Raw genomic sequence first — 17,014 nt, forward strand, 5'->3', positions numbered from 1 at the left:
GGAAGATATTGTATTTTTTTTTTCTTTATTTTGTTGATATACAATGTGGTTGATTATTGTGGCCCATTACCGAAACCTCCCCCCCTCCTCCCTCCCCCCCTCCCACTCAACAAGGGAGGAAGATATTGTGATACCAGGAGAAAGGGTCTGGGGAGGTCCCATAACTGGCCTCAACTCACCCTGTCCTCTACCAGGTTCTTGATTCCACCATAAGAAAGAATTCAAAAGCAGAGTCATAGTAGGAAATGAAAACAGGTTTAATGTAAAGAATAACACATACAGACATCACAGGGAAAGTGCAGCCGAGCTCCAGAGACAGGGTGGCCTTAGCAAGTTTAATACTAAAGTAAGAAATACACACTTTACGAAGTGCAGACTGGTTCCAGAGTGAACAGCAGCCTGCCAGTGGCAACTTTAACACAAAAAGTAAGATATATACACCCCATAGGTGAAGTATGGGCTGGCTCCAGAGAGACAGTAATGGTCCCACCTTCTTCCTTGATTCTACTTTTACAGTTTCACTATCTACATGTGTTCATACGATCTAATGAATATTTAAGGAGGCAGTTCTCAGTTTTGTAAAGCTAGTCTTGCACATGCTCAGTTGGTCTCTTCTGGAGCATGCTCATTGGTCAAAGTCCACACTCAAGGATAAATGTTTTTACTGAGCATGCTTGGCCACTGAGATTATACAAGTCTGCCTTCTGTGGTTTCAACATCCATGTGCTGGTGCCACAGGTCACCTTAGCTCAGGACTGAGAGATGGGGCTTGAGTCATAGGAGAGTGATTTGAGACCCAGGGGAGTGTCCTGAAACCTGAACTCAGGAAGACTACCTCCTATCAATTGGAGTAGATAATCTTGAAGGTTCCTTCTTCTATAATTCTGTAATTTTTGTAGGGTGGTTTAATGGCATACTTCCTAGTGTTGCCTTTTGTCTTAGTAGCTACTTAAAAAATATTTAAATGAATGAACAAATGCATTTTTTTTTTAACCAGAAAATCTAGATCTGGTATAACCTGAGATATACCCACTTAAACTTTTTGTGTCTTCATTTTTTATCAGTTGGAAGAACATCTTAGATAGGACTGGGATGAGTTCTAAAGTCTCTTTAACTCTGAAATTCTGAATATAAAATTAGAGTTCAATATTAATTGATGAATATTTAGAAAATGCTTTTTTCTTTTTTTCCTTTTTCTTGCAGGCTGGCCTGTATGGTGATCTGAATCTTTCACCTTGGTGTTATCAGCACCACACTCTACTGAGTGAGCTTATTGGCCAACTGTAGAAAATGCTTTTAGTTGTCAGGCTTTGGGTTAGTTTACTAGCTGGAACAGTAAGAAGGTAGCTTTCATCTCTCTTCTGTCTTCTGTATCTCTTGGAATTTCATCTAATTGGCTGTAAGGGAATCTATGAAAGTATAGTTTTAGGCTTTTCAACCTTTCCAAAGTATCAGAAGGGATAAAGGAGAATAGATAATTAAAAGAAAATTAGTCTTTTTAAGATGGACACATTGATGACCATATCAATAGACTAAGGAAAATTCAGACATTTTCTGGCAACCTTAAGGATAAAAGACATCTAAGACCAAAAGTAACACTTATTTTAGATGGATATAATAGAAAGAGACTTGATAGAATGGCAGTGATATCTGAAACAGGACAAAGTGAAAGATGTAGGGGTTCCAGTGAGTCAACCTTTGTTGATGAGGAACTTCAGTTTATAGGCTAGACATGAAACTTCTTATTTATTGGAATAAAGTGTACAAAACATATTATTCTAAAGATTTGCATGATTTCTTGATGTTCCTAGGAATCTCTTGCGTGTGGCTTTTAACTCTTAACCTTTTTGTTTTTTTGTTATGGCCATTCATACTGCCCTAATTTTCTTAAACCTATCAGTCTTCTCTAGGGAAGAGGATTAGCTGTGACATTGGGAAGCTGGAAACAGAGATATTCAAGAATAGGTGGTCACTTTATCTTTCTAGATTGGGATGTGGCCTTGATGCTGAATTAAGCTAAAGAATTAAGAGAACCTGGGCCGAGCCCGTGGCGCACTTGGTAGAGTGCTGCGCTGGCAGCGCGGCAACGCTCCCGCCGCGGGTTCGGCGCACTCCGGTCACCGAAAAATGACAAAAAAAAAAAAAGAATTAAGAGAACCTGATTTTTGAAAACATTCTTTAAAGGGAAAGCATAATAAAAGTGTGGCAAGAATCAGCTGTTTTTTCCATTTTGGTGCAACTCGTCTTGCACATCCCATTAGGAGAACAAGGGGCTTGCTATGCTCTGATTGTTTGTGTCCCCATAAAATTCCCATGTTGAAACTTAATCCCTAATGTGATAGTATTAAGAGGTGGGACCTTTAGGTGTTGATTAGTGCCCTTCTAAGAGAGGCAAGGGAGTTTGTTCATACCTTTCACCATGTGAGGACACATAGAAGATGTGCACCATCTACGGAGGAGTGGACCCTCACCAGACACTGAATTTGCTGGTGCCTTGATCTTAGAGTTCCCAGCATCCAGCACTGTGAGCAGTAAATTTCTGTTGTTTATAAATTACCCATCCTAAGGTATTTTGTCATAGCAGACCGAGTGGATTGTCAGGGGTCGTGAAAAGTTGTATCTCTTCCTGCTCTGTGTTGAAATATAAGTGTATGTATGTGTTCCTGGTAATAATTCATCTCAAATACACCTTCATAACCTGTATTACTTTCTTTTGTATTAGTGTTTGCTCCCTTTATACACAGAGAGAGCCCTTCAATTCTACATTGTGGTTACGAAGAAAGATACCTAATAGTTAATTAGAGCAAATGCTGGTTATTTATTCTTGATTTTCAGGTCGTTGCAAGACATGAAGATTTACTGGCACAAGCAACTGGGATTGAGTCTTTAGAAGGTATATTTCTATTAACTATTACAGATTATATAGAGCTAGACCAGGAATTGGCAAGCTTTTTCTCTGAAGGATCGGAGAGTAAGTATTTTAGACTTTGCAGGCCAGACAGTCTCTGTTGCAACTACTAAACTCTGCCATTGTAGAGTGAAAGCAGCCAGATAATAAATATGTAAACGGAATGTGTGTGACTGTGCTCCAGTAAAACTTTGCTGACTCCTAAGCTAAACTATTTGGGTTCAAATACTTGCTTTGCTACGTACTAGATGTGTGACTTTGGGCAAGTTACTTAATCTTTCTGTGCCTCAATTTTCTTATCTATAAAACAGTGGAATTAATATGCACTGATATAACATTATTCTAAAGGTAAGTGAGTTAGCAAAATGCTTAGAACAATGCCTGCATGTATTTAATGCTCCTGTGAGTGTTAGTTAATCAAAACAAAAAAAAATCAGAATTGCTAGAGTGGTTAGTAGTAGAAGTAGGCTTGAATTCTTTCCTTCTTTTTGCCTTTCTTGGGGTCTTTCTTTGAAACTCTTTTCAATGAAAGTATAGTAGAATGATAATACATTGGATTTTCATTTTTATAAATCCTCTTATTTTTGTTTGGCTAAATCTTTAATGAATTTTTTATTCTCTTTTGATTAAACTACATCTCATAAATACGAAATGTTACTATTGTGTTTTACATTATTACTTGTGTTGTGATTACTATAATTAATCATTGCACATCAAAAGAAAGCTAAGGCATTTTTTCCTATGCTGATCAAATTCACAGATAAAATATTCTGTGATAAAATATTCTTTAATGCTTTCCCCCATATTTTTCATGCTCTCAAGGTATTAACTTATTCTCAGCCCACACAATGTTTCTAAGACATCCTGATGAAGAACTTAGTATTTTCAGAAATAATAGTTTGTTATTTGAAAATCTGGTGTAGATAGATATCCAATTACGTTCTTGGGGAAATTAAGAGGCTCTAAGTACTGATTGACTTAGTATTGGAAATTATATATTTTTAATCTCATCATATTTATATGGGTTTCAGAAAGCAAGTAATATTTCAATGGTAATTTTTTAAACAAATTCATTTATAAATATTTATAAGGATGGCATGGTAGCATATTCATTCTGAGTGAGTATAGGTATAAATGAATCCTCACAACAGAAATATTTCTCATTGTGGTTTTCTTATATCCGCTTTAACTCTGTAATTACTTGTTTTCCCCAGAATGCTTTTCAAGGATTACAGCATTTGAAATAGTCTGTTAGACTGAGTTAGAATGACTATCCATTGGATGAGTGTATAGAATACAAAGGCTGGCTTTTTTGAGTTCCTATGATAATCTTAGAATGTTTTCCAAATTATTTAAACATAAAATGTCCAAACATGAATTGATTAATATTCATTTTAGCATGGTATGTATTTCTAAGCACTTATTAAAATGTTATTTTGAGAAGCTGGAAAGTAAGTATGGTATATACATGTATTAGAAAATTTGAGAATTATCCCAGCTTCTACTTCCTTTGCTTTTTTTCCCAGACATGTAAAAATTGTGCCATGTAAGTTTGGAGGTACATTCATTAAGCCTATTTTATTTTAAAAAATGCCCCCAATTCATTTTTTTTGTTCATTCATTCATTCAAATACTACTTTGATAATTTGCCAGGTTCCAGACAGCTGTAACAATAGAGTTCCCTGTTCTCGGAATTTTGAGGAATATTTATTAAACCTATTTTATTAAGAAGAGATAACCCCATTCATTCATTTGTTCACTTAATTAATCATTCATTTGTTCACTCAATTAATCAAATAGTGATTGAGAACTTGTTAGGTGCCAGGCATGTGTGAACAAAAGACCAAGTCACTATCCTTATGGAATTTATGTTCCAGGTTGGGAGGTAGACAAAAAGAATGTACAAACAGAAACTTCAGATATTTGTAAGGCCTACAAAGAAAATAAAACAGGTAATGGGGTGGAAGAAAGGGAGTTCCTTACTATCTAGGATGGTCAGGGAAAGCCTTTTTGAGAAGATAAAATTTGAGCCAAGATCTGAATGATGAGAAGGAACCATCGTGTAAAGTCTAGGGAGAAGGGTATTGCAGGCTTAGGGAACAATGAATGGGAAGGCAGGAATAAATTTGGCCTGTTTGAGGGGCAGAGAGAAGGTCAGAATGACTGACGTTTAGTGAATGAGAGAGAGAATAATAGATGAGGTTCTTGGAAAGGAATTTTGATTTTATTCTAAATGCAGTGGTAGATTGTGGGAGGGTTTTAATCAGGGTATTGTGTGGTGAGATTAATTCTCTACATAGTTTACTCTGGTGACTCTATAGAAAGACAAGAGTGGAATCAGGGGTTCAAATCAGGAAGCTATCAGAATATTTGAAGTTGATGGTGCCTTGGATTAGAGTAGTGGATATAAAGAGAGAGAAGTGGGTAGGGTAGAATGGAGGCAGAGCTGAAAGGACTTGGTAGAAGATGAAAGGGCTGAGGGAAAGAAGTCACCATGAATAATTCCTAGGGTTTTGGTCTAAAAAATTGGGTGGATGTTGATATGAGTAACTGAGATGGGATAGACTGAAGAAGATTATGATTTATGATGGGCTGTGGCAGAAGTTATCTTGGATATCTTAAATTTGACATAGCAGAGTTCAAGGCTTGTGTGTGTGTATGAAATCAGTATTTTATTGAACAGATAGTATTTAAAACATTGGGACTGAGTGAAATCTCTGAAATATTGTAAATGGAGAAGAGAAGATGGCTGAGGATCAATTCTGGAGGTACTTCATCCTATAGAGATTTAATAGAACTAGGAGCAACTAAGGACTTAGGAGGAATCCCAGAGAATGTGATGACTTGGAAGCCTACAGAAAAATGTTTTGGGGAGAGAGTGGTCACCTATGTCCTGAATTTCTGAGAGTTTGAACAAGATAAAGATAGAACTGTCAATAGAATTTGACAACTTGGAGATTTCTGGTGACCTTGATAAGATCTGTTTTGGGTGAAGTACTTATGAAAATATATTGAGAGTAGGTTGTGGAGAGATTAAGATGTAAGGAAATGGTGATAACAAGTAAGGACAGTGCATTCTTGGAGGTTTATACTGAATGAATCATAAAAGCATCAGAGAAGTGAGAATGCTCAGGTCCAAAGAGAAGTCTGTTGGACTGAGCCATATTAACACATACTTGTATGCTGATAGGAACGTTTATTAGTTCTTTTTTTTTTAAAAAAAAAAGATGACCTGTAAGGGGATCTTAACCCTTAGCTTGGTGTTGTCAGCACCATGCTCAGCCAGTGAATGATCCCGCCATCCCTATACAGGATTCGAACCCGTGGCCTTGTTGTTATCAGCACCACACTCTCCCGAGTGAGCCATGGGCCAGCCCTTGAATGTTTATTAGTTCTAATGTTACTTCATTTAATATATGACAACATTTCCATACTTAAAATTATTTAGAATATTACGTTTTAAAAACTATAACTATGCTAGTTAAATATAGAAACTGAGTTTTAAAGAGTGGAATTCAAAATAGTTAAATCTCTGTAGTAATGGATAGCCTAGATAATAAAATTTAAGATCTATTTTTCTAAAAATATTTTCACAATTTTGTAAAAATGTCTTCATGTTTTAAACCTAGAGAATAAAGGCAATAATATGCTTGCTATTCATGTTTATTTTTTATATAGCACATACTTTGTTAACTCAACAAATATTTATTGACTACTTACCCTGGGAATTATTCTGAGTTAGGCTCTGATCATTCAGTAGTGAATGAAAAAGGTATTTTCCTTTATAGTCTAGTGGGGGAATAAAACATTAAACATATATAACTAGTGTCATGAAGTACTGTAAAAGTATAGTGTGTTGTAGAAGAGAAAGACAGAATCTAAATTAGTTGGGGATTTGGTAATTGTTTCCATAAGCCAAGGCTTGGAGAAATAGTAAGACTTTATCTAGTAGGAGTGTGGGGGTGAGAGTTGGACAGAGTATACTAGGAAGAGAGTATACTATTTCCAGATCATGCAAGGCCTTCCTTCTATACTAAGATGTGGACTGTAGTTTTAATTTATAAGAGTTATAGGAGTGAAGGGGAGACCATGGAGGGGTTTTAAGCAGAGGAATGTTATGATACAATTTGAACCTTTAAAGATCACTCAGACTTTTTTTTCTTTTGTAATTGTGGTAAAATACACATGACAAAATTTACCATTTTAAAGTGTACAATTCAGTGGCATTAAGTATATTTACCATGTCATGCAACCATCACCACTTTCTAGTTCCAGAACATTTTTTTATTATCCCAAAAGGAAACTCCATACCCAGTCTCTCCTCACTCCCTGTCAGGCTTCTTTTGTGGGGCAAGGATTGGAAGGAGAGACTACTTTATAGGCTTTTATAATGGTGCACGAAGAAGATATTGGTTGTTTAGATTAGGATGGTAGCAGAAAAAATTAAAATTATATATGTATATGTGTTATTTTAATTTTTTACTTAATTCGAACCCTTATAAATGTATAAAGCCAATGTAAGCTGTTATGTTTTCCTAGGTGTTCTTCAGATGATGCAGACGAGAATTGGGGCTTTACAAGGAGCTGTTGATAGGTACCATTGTTCATATTATAAATAAATGGAATGGAAGTATTTTTATCCATGATATTTTGAAAATGACTTTAGTTTTACTCTTCTTTTTTTTTTTTTTTTTCCCTTTAGGATGAAAGCAAAGATTGTTGAGCCATACAATAAAATAGTAGCCCGTACTGCACAGCTAGCAAGACTTCAGGTAGGTTCTCCTTTTATTTCTTTATACTTTATTATTCATGTTGTTTTTATAAGTGGGCACATCTCAAGAGTATGAGTTCAGAAGAAATAAGAGAATGGGAACAGAACATGAGAGAAAAAGAAAAATACTAAAAAGCCTTAAAAAAGATACCCAGTTTGAAAAATACAAATCTAAACTGTTATTCAAGTGAATTATTTTACTCTATTATTGCAGTGTATAATAATTTATTACCTTATTTGTGTCTTCTTCAATTTGTTTCATCAATATTTTATATTTGTTAGGGTACAGATTTCACCTCCTTGGGTTAAATTTATTTCTAAGTAGTTTATTTTTTTGTAGATATTATAAATGGTATTGTTTTCTTGATTTCTTTTTGGGATGGTTCATTGTTAGTGTATAGAAACACTACTGATTTTTGTGTGTTCATTTTGTATCCTCTAACTTTACTGAATTTGTTTATTAGTTCTAACAGTTTTTTTGGTGGAGTCTTAATGATTGTCTGTATAAAATATCATGTTGTCTGCAAACAAGGACAATTTTATTTTGTCCTTTCCAATTTGTATGCCCTTTATTTCTCTCTTGCCCAATAGCTCTGGCTAGGCCTTTCAGGACTATGTTGAATAGAAGTGACCAGAGTAGGCATTCTTGTCTTGTTTTTGATCTTACAGGGAAAGCTTTCAGCTTTCACTGTTGAATGTGATATTAGCTGTGAGCTTGTCATATGAGGGTTCTTCAAAAAAGTTCATGGAAAGATTTGTATTATCTTTTAATCCCATTTTTTTCATGAACTTGTTGAAGTACCCTGTGTATGATCTTTATTGGGTTGAGGTATATTCCTTCTATAGCTAATTTGTTGAGTTTTTATCATGAAAGGATGAATTTTGCCATAAGCATTTTCTGCATCTCATGAGATGATCATATAGTTTTTATCCTTCATTCTGTCAACGTGGCATATCACATTTATTGATTTGCCTATGTTGAACCATCCTTGTATCCTCGGGATAAGTCATACTCGATCATGGAGAATGATCCTTTTAGTGTGCTGTTGAATTTGGTTTGCTAGTATTTTGTTGAGGATTTTTGCATCTGTGTTACTCAGGGATATTGATCTGTAATTTAATTTTCCTGTAGTGTCTCCGTCTTTGATATCAAGATAATGCTGGCCTTGTAAAATGAGTTTAGAAGTGTTTTCTTTACTTTTTTTTTTTTGGAAGAGTTTGAAGATTAGTATTAATTCTTATTTAAACCTTTTAACCTTTGGTAGAATTTAGCAATGAAGCCATCAGGTCCTTGGCTTTTCTTTGATGAGAGACTTTTTATTACTTCTTTAATCTCCTTACTCGTTGTTGGTCTGTTTAGACTATATATCTTTTTGTGATTCAGTTTTGGTAGCTTGTGTGTGTCCAGGAATTTATCCATTTCTTCTAGGTTATCCAATTTGTTGGCATGTAATTGTTCACAATAGTCTTATGATCTTTTGTAGTTCTGTGATATCAGTTGTAATAATTGTATTTATTCGAGTCTTCTTTTTTTCTTAGTCTGGGTAAAGGTTTGTTCATTTTGTTGATTTTTTTCAAAAAACCATATCTTAGTTTTGTTAGTTTTGTCAATTTTTTTTTCTGTTCTATTTTTCTAGTCTCAATTTATTTCTGCTCTTTATTTTCTTCCTTCTAACTTTGGACTTTGTTCTTTTTCTAGTTCTTGAGGTTTAATATTAGGTTTTTTATTTAAGATCTTTTTTGATTTAGGCATTAATTGCTGTAAACTTCCATCTTAGAACTGTTTTTTGCAGCATCCCATAAGTTTTGGTATGTTGTGGGTCCATTTTCATTTGTCTCAATATATTTTTTAATTTCCCTTTTAAATTTCTTCTTTGATCTATTGGTTGTTCAAGAGCATGTTGTTTAATTTCCACATATTTGTGAATTTTACAAAATTCCTCCTGTTATTTATTTCTGGTTTCATACCATTGTGGTCAGAAAAGACATTTGATATGATTTCAATCTTCTTAAATTTACTAAGACTTGCTTTGTGGCCTAACATATGATCTATCCTGGAGAATGTTACACGTGTGCTGAGAAAAGTGGGTATTCTGCTGTTGGATGGAATGTTCTGTATATATCTGTTAGGTCCATTAGTCTAGAGTGTAGTTCAGATCTGCTGTTTCCTTATTGATTTTCTGTATGGATGATCAGTCCATTGCTGAAAGTGGAGTACTAAAGTCCTCTACTATTACTGTGTTGTAGCTGTCTTTTCGTTCAGATATATTAATGTTTGCTTTTATATATTTAGGTGCTATGGTGTTGCATACATATATATTTACAATTGAGATATCCTATTAATGAACTGAACTCCTTTATAATTATATAATGTCCTTCTCTGTTTCTTTTTTGCTGTTTATTCTGTTTTATCTAAGTATAGCTATGACTGTTGTCTTTTGGTTTCCATTTACATGGAATATTGTTTTCCATCCCTTCACTTCGAGTCTATATGTATTCTTAAAGGTGAAGTGAGCCTCTTGTAGGTAACGTATAGTTGGGTCTTGATGTTTTATCCATTCAGTTGCTTTATGTCTTTTGATTGGAGAATTGATTCATTTATATTCAAGATAATTATTGATTGATGAGGACTTATTATTGCCATTTGTTAATTGTTTGCTGGTTGATTTTTAGATACTGTATCTTCTTCCTCTCTTGCTGTCTTCCTCTGTGATTAGATGGTTTTCTATAGTGGTATACTTTGATTTCTTACTTCTTATCTTTTGCGTGTGTATTATAGATTTTTGATTTGTGGTTACCATGAGGCTTACATAAAACATCTTATAGTTATAACAGCCTGTTTTACCATGATAACAGCTTAACTTTGATTATGTATGAAAACTCTGTACTTTTACTTTCATCCCCATATCTTATTTTTTTGATGTCATAATTTATATCTTTTTCTATTGTGTATTCCTTAACAAATTATTGTAGCTATGATTATTTGAAGTAGTTTTATCTTTTAACCTTCATACTAAAAATATAAGTGATTTGCACGCTACCTTTACAGTATTAGAGTATTCTGAATTTGACTGTGTACTTACTTTTACCAGTGAGTTTTCTTTTGTATGTTTTTATTTTATTTTAATAAAAAAAATTTTTTAAAAAAAAATTTTGTGCTGACCAGTACAGGGATTGAATCCCAGACCTTGGTATGATCAGTACCACACGCTAACCAACTGAGCTAACCAGCCTGGAGTTTGAGTCTGTGGGTCGAGGCTGGGTCCTGGATTCACCATGGCCAGCCTGGAGCCTGGGTCTGCAGGGTTGGTCCTGGAGCCTTGTTTTGCTAGAGTAGGCCTGGACCTTGGGTCCACTGGATCCTGGATAGTAACTGGCCTAGAACCTGGGGTTGGTCTTGAGCTGGGAAGGCTTGGAGCCTGGGTGTGTGGATACTGGCCTGGAGGCTAGCCTGCAGGTAGGTCCATGAAATCCAGATCCTGCTTGGAGCCTGGGGCCACTGGGGTGGGCCTGGGTCCTATAGCCATAGGACCCAGCCCACTGTTGGCTTCTTTTGGGTTGGGCTTGGACCCTGGGCCTGCTGGAGGAGGTCTGGACTCTGGGTCTGCTAGAGTGTGGGGCCAAAGTGACTGGCTTAGTGTGTGAGTTTCTAGGGCAGTCCTGGAGCCTGTGTCTGTGGGAGCAGGTCTTGTGTCTGAGGCCACAGGTACTTACCTGGCAATAGGGCAGGCCTGAATTATGGGGCCATGTGGACCAGTCTGGAGAATGGGGCTGCAGGGTCTGGTCTGTGGGTACCGAACTAGGACTGGGGTGGGTCCAAAGCCTGGGGCTGCAGACGCTGGCCTGCAGACTGAGTCTGCAGTACCTTACTGGAACCTGGGGCTGCAGGGATCAGCCTGGAGCATGACTCTGGGGGATGGGGGGGGCAGCCTATTGATGGGTGGTGTGGGGAGGGCCTGAAGTCTGGAGCCAATCTGGAGTGGGTGGGTTTGGAGACTTGGTTTGCAAGTACTGGCCTGGAGTCTGGGGCTATGGAGGACTACCTGTTGCTGGGTTTTACTGCGGAAGGCTTGGTTTTGGGGTTTGGAGTAAAGTACAGTGTTCATTTCCTTCTTCCCCAATCCAGAAGATATCTGCCTCTGTGCTGAGCTGCTTAGGTTTGGGGGAAGGATGATGTGAGTAATGTGAAACTGTCCTTCCTACCCTCTTAAATGTGTCTCTTATTTCTGTGCTATATCCAGGTACTGTAATATCTTATCTGGTCTTTAGGTCTTGCAAAGGTATTTTTGTGTGAATAGTTGTTCAAATTGATGTGTCTGCAAGCTGGAGAGCTGGGAAGTCCTATTTTGCCATATTGCTGATGTCATTTGTCAACATCTGACATTGGTTTTGTCATTTAAAATTATGGGCCAGCCCTGTGGCTCACTTGGGAGAGTGCGACTCTGGGAGTGCTGAGGCTGCGGGTTCGGATCCTATATGGGGATGGCCAGTGCACTCACTGGCTGAGCGTGGTGCGGACCACACCGTTCCGAGGGTTGCAATCCCCTTACTGGTCAGAAAAAAAAAAAAAATTATGTTATAATACCTTTTTTTTTTTTTTTCTTTTAAAAGATGACTGGTAAGGGGATCTTAACCCTTGACTTGGTGTTGTCAGCACCACGTTCTCCCAAGTGAGCTAATCGGCCATCCTTATATAGGGATCCAAGCCCGTGGCCTTGGTGTTATCAGCACCACACTCTCCCAAGTGAGCCATGGGCTGGCCCTAATACTCTACATTTTTAAAGAAGTAGTATGCAGTTTAATAGTTATCCATGTTGCTTGTTATTTAGTTGGTTTTCATTGTGTAGAATATGCCATTATATGAGTACTATGCTGATGGACTTTTGGGTTAATTCCAGCTTGGTGTCAGTATGAATAATACTGCTGTGATAAGTTTTGTACAAATATGTTGGCTCATGTAAGTACCCCTTCCTGTAAGGTATATCCTAGAAATGGGACTTTTGGGTTATTGGATTTTTGATCTTTAACTTTATTAGATAATGCCATACTCTTTTCCTAAATGGTTATGCCACACATACCAGCAGTATGAGAGTTACTGTTGGTTTGTATTCTTGACAACACTTAGTGTTGCCAGGCTTCCCAGTGATCAATATGTTGGATGTGTGGTGATATCTCATTATGGTTTTGTTTATCAGGGAAATAATTAATAAGGAGGTTGAATACATGGTATAAGTCCTCTAATGTATGTGATTCAGATATCCCTTTGTTTTTTTTTTTTTTTTTTTTTTTTCAAAAGATGACCGGTAAGGGGATCTTAACCCTTGATTTGGTGTTGTCAGCACCACGCTCAGCCAGTGAGCAAACCAGCCATCCCTATATGTGATCCGAACCCGGGGCCTTGGTGTTATCAGCACCGCACTCTCCCGAGTGAGCCACGGGGCCGGTCCCAGATATTCCTTTGGACTTGCCTTCTCTTTCCCTCTGCCCCCTGTCTTGATGGATAGAAGTTGGATTTCCCCAGTTTTTCTTTTATGTATTTTTCTGTCTTGTTTTAGAGAACTTTTCCTATCCTGAAGTCATGAAGATATTCTATATTGTCTTCTTAAAGCTATATCATTTGCTTCATATGTTTAGATCTATAGTCTACCTGGAATTGCTTATGAATTTTCTCATCTTTTTAAAAGTGTCTCATCTGCTGTTATTCTCATCCTGTGTGTGTTTAAATTTTACATAGTGTAGTTTTCATCTCTAGTATTTTTATTTGCATCTTCTTGTGTCTGTTATGACATTCATATTTTTGTTTACCTTCTTGAACATATAGAGCATATTTATAATAGATATTTCAGCATTTCTGTCTGTTATTTCTGAGTTTGTTTTTGTTGATTGACTTTTTTCTTGTGGATTGGCTCTACTTTTTGCTTCTTTGCATGCCTGGTAATCTTTAGATTAAGTGAATTTTTTTTTTTTTTCCCTTGGTGGCTTGCCAATATGGGGATCTGAACCCTTGACCTTGGTGTTATTAGCACCATGCTCTCCCAAGTGAGCCACCAACCGGTCCCTCATACTTGGTAATTTTTGATTAAATTTGGAAATGTGTATTTTATGTTTGGAGGTACTAGATTGTTTCAAATTTCCTTTAATAGTGTTGGGCTTTATCCTGGCTCACACTTAAGTTACTTTGAGTCAGTTTGATCTTTTCGAAGTTTGCTTTTAAATCTTCATTAGTGCAGCTCCAGAGCCACCTTTGTCTTAGGGCTAGTTTAGCCTTATTTACCAGTAGGTCTTTCTACTGTGGTTGGTGGGAACATGTGTGAGCTCTGTAAGTTATTTCAGTGTTTCTTTTTTTGTGTTTCTCACTCACTCATGTACAGATTGGTACTCAGTCAGAGACTTGAGGCCATCCTTCAGCAGATCTCCACAATCTCCCTTTGTGCAGCTTCTCTTCAATTCTCTGCTCACAGACTACCTTTTTTGGCTTACCTAAAGTCTCATCTTTTTCCCCGTTTCAGAGAGGCTATCATCTTTTGGTTGCCTTTCCCTTCCTTTTGCTGCAGCTTGAAAATTGTCTCCCAGCAGTAAACCAAGATAATTTTTAAGCTCATTTTCTTTTTTCTCTTAGGTATCACAGTCCTGTGCTTTCTATTGTCTAATTATTCTTGTTGTCTGAAAATTATTTCATATATCTTGTTTAATTTTCCAGTTGTTTAAAATGGAAAGGTAAATCAGACCCTATTATCCCATCATTGTAAGAAGCTGCCTTCATTTTTTAAAATCTGGTTATAAATCACATACCATAAAATTGCCACTTTAAAGTATACAGTTGAGTGGTTTTTATAATATTCACAAGGTTGTATCTTGTGAATGTAGTATTTAATCACCACTATCTAAATGCCAGAACATTTTCATTACCCCAAAAGATACCTTGTATCCATTAGCAGTTATTCCCTATGCCCACTTCGCCACATCCAGCTCTCAACCACTAATCTGCTGTCTCTCTCTATGCATTTGCCTATTCTAGACATTTCAATTAAGTGAATCATACAATATGTGGCATTTTGTGTCTGGCTTCTCTCATTTAGGAAGATATTTTTAAGGTTTATCCATGTTGTAGCATATATCAGTACTTCACTACTTTTTGTGGCCGAATAATATTCCATTGTATGAATATACCATATTTTTGTTTATCCATTCAGTTTGTTTATCCATCCATTAGTTTATGGATATTTGGGTTGTTTCTACTTTTTATTTTTTTATTTATATTTATTTACTTATTTTTTAATTTTATTAAATTTTTTTCTTACATTCTACGATGTAGAGCAGTTGGGAGGGAGAGGGAGAGAGAAAAGGGGAAGGAAATGGGATGGGAAGAAGGAGGAAAAAGGAGGGGTGTGATTGAGCTCTGTGGCACCCCTCACATTCCCATAGGGGAGACCAGTAGGCTTCCAGAGGTGGCTTGGTTATTGCTGGGCTGGGTGCAGATGTCAAGGGGGTGTGGCAGTAGCCCTTTTCCCCCACCACCCCAGCTGAAGAACCAGGGGCCCTTCTTGTTGAGGCTTCCTGGTACTTACAGGGCTGGCTGAGCATGGATGGGGGGCGTGGTTGAGATCCACGACCCCCTGCCACCCTGGCTCAGGAGAGCCTAGGGCGCCTCCTGCAGCAACTTGGTGGTCACTTCTGGGCTGGTTGCTCGTGTGGGAGGGATGTGGATGAAGCCCTCGGCCCACTGCCACCCTGGCTTGAGAGAGTCCAGGGCTTTTCCTATGGTGGCTCAGTGGTTGTCACTGGGGTGGTTGCACTTGTCAGGGGCGTGTGGCTGAGGCCCCCATCCTCGGGACTTGTTGCTGGTATTGGGGGGCATGGCTGAGGCCCCAGGCCCTCCTCCCTTCCTTGCTTGGTAGCCCAGGGGACTTCCAGTCCTTCTAGGTGTTATAGGTCTTCTTTGGTGAAATGAGACCTTTACTAGTTATCAAACTTTGTCTCTGGTTATGGGTACTTTGTTTTTTCTTTCAGTTCTGTGTTGGATTATTTGCTGTTCCCACCACTTAAACTCTTCACTGTTACTAATTTGTTGTCCTTTGCTTACTTTTAAAATGGGGGAACTTGGGCCTGCCCGTGGCTCACTTGGGAGAGTGTGGTGCTGATAACACCAAGGCCATGGGTTCAGATCCCTATATAGGGATGGCCAGTTAGCTCACTTGGGAGAGTGTGGTGCTGACAACACCAAGACAAGGGTTAAGATCTACCCTTACCGGTCATCTTTTTAAAAAAATAAATAAAATAAAGTGGGGGAACTTCCTGTGGGTCCAGAGCTCTGTACTAGAGCTCTGTGGTTGGGCTAAATTGCTGCTTTGCTGCTGATTCCCTAGGGAAGGCTTTTTGTGCAGCTCAGGTTTTAATAGTTGACTATAGGTACTTCCAGATCTGGTGAAATCTGGTGCACCTGTGGTATAGAAACACTGGTCTGGGCCTGAGTCTTTTCATCAAACTGCACCCCTTGCAGTTCTATATACCTGACCAGTCTCCTCTGAGTGGTCCTGCACTGGTTGGGGGGCAGATCAGCCGTCCTTGCTGTGCCCCAGTGTTCCTCCGGTGGGCCCGTCTCCCCCACTGCCAGTGCTCCAAACAATTCCCACGGGACAGGCCATGCTCTGGTCCCTTGCGATGACTCACCAGCCTCTGAGTGGCTCCTTTTTTTCAGTTGTTGTGGCTCCTCGCTCCTATGTGGGTCCATGGGAACCACATGTTGGTGGTACTGCTGGCCTGGGGGCTACCACAGCCCTCTTCTCCCCTGCCACCTCCAAGCAACTTCATCTGAAAGGCACAGCTGCAGCTTTTGCCGGCTACTGTGCCATGCATTCAGCAGTTCCAGCCTTACAGTGGCCACAGCATGAAACAGAGTGGGTTTTTTTCCTCTCATCATGGCTTCTCCCACCTTCATGTACTCCGTAGGTCTCTCCTCCTCTTACCCTGAGCTCTAGCAGCCCCAGCTTGGTTGTTATTGTTCTTTAATAGTTGTAAATGGGTTGATTTTTAATAGTTGTAAATTGGGAGAGAGTGATGCTGGGGACCGTCTATTCCACCATCTTGACCGGAAGCCTGTTTCTGCTTTTTAGCTACTGTGAATAGACGGCTCTGAGCGAGTTTTTATGTGTATAATTTTTTTGTGTGGAAAAGTCTTTTTCATATCATATATACCTGAGAAAAGTATGCTAGCTCATATTCTAACCCTATGTTTAACATTTTGAAGAATGCCAGACTATTTCCAAGGCAATTGCACTGTTTTCATTCCCATCAGCAATGTGTGAAGGTTCCAATTTGTCTCTTTTTGCCAACAC

At 38.1% G+C, this 17,014-nt stretch overlaps 1 protein-coding gene across 1 annotated transcript in view; it reads left to right on the forward strand.

The window, feature by feature from the left end:
• Positions 1 to 17,014, forward strand: part of COG5 (component of oligomeric golgi complex 5) — a 338,885-nt gene that overhangs the window by 6,156 nt on the left and 315,715 nt on the right. Inside the window, exons 3-5 of the mRNA XM_063098584.1 lie at positions 2,836 to 2,893; positions 7,448 to 7,502; positions 7,611 to 7,680. Coding sequence (XP_062954654.1) covers positions 2,836 to 2,893; positions 7,448 to 7,502; positions 7,611 to 7,680 — 183 coding nt within the window. The remainder of the gene's footprint in view (positions 1 to 2,835; positions 2,894 to 7,447; positions 7,503 to 7,610; positions 7,681 to 17,014) is intronic.

The sequence above is a fragment of the Cynocephalus volans genome, chromosome 6 (assembly GCF_027409185.1).
Source record: "Cynocephalus volans isolate mCynVol1 chromosome 6, mCynVol1.pri, whole genome shotgun sequence".
Classification (NCBI taxonomy): Eukaryota; Metazoa; Chordata; class Mammalia; order Dermoptera; family Cynocephalidae; genus Cynocephalus; species Cynocephalus volans.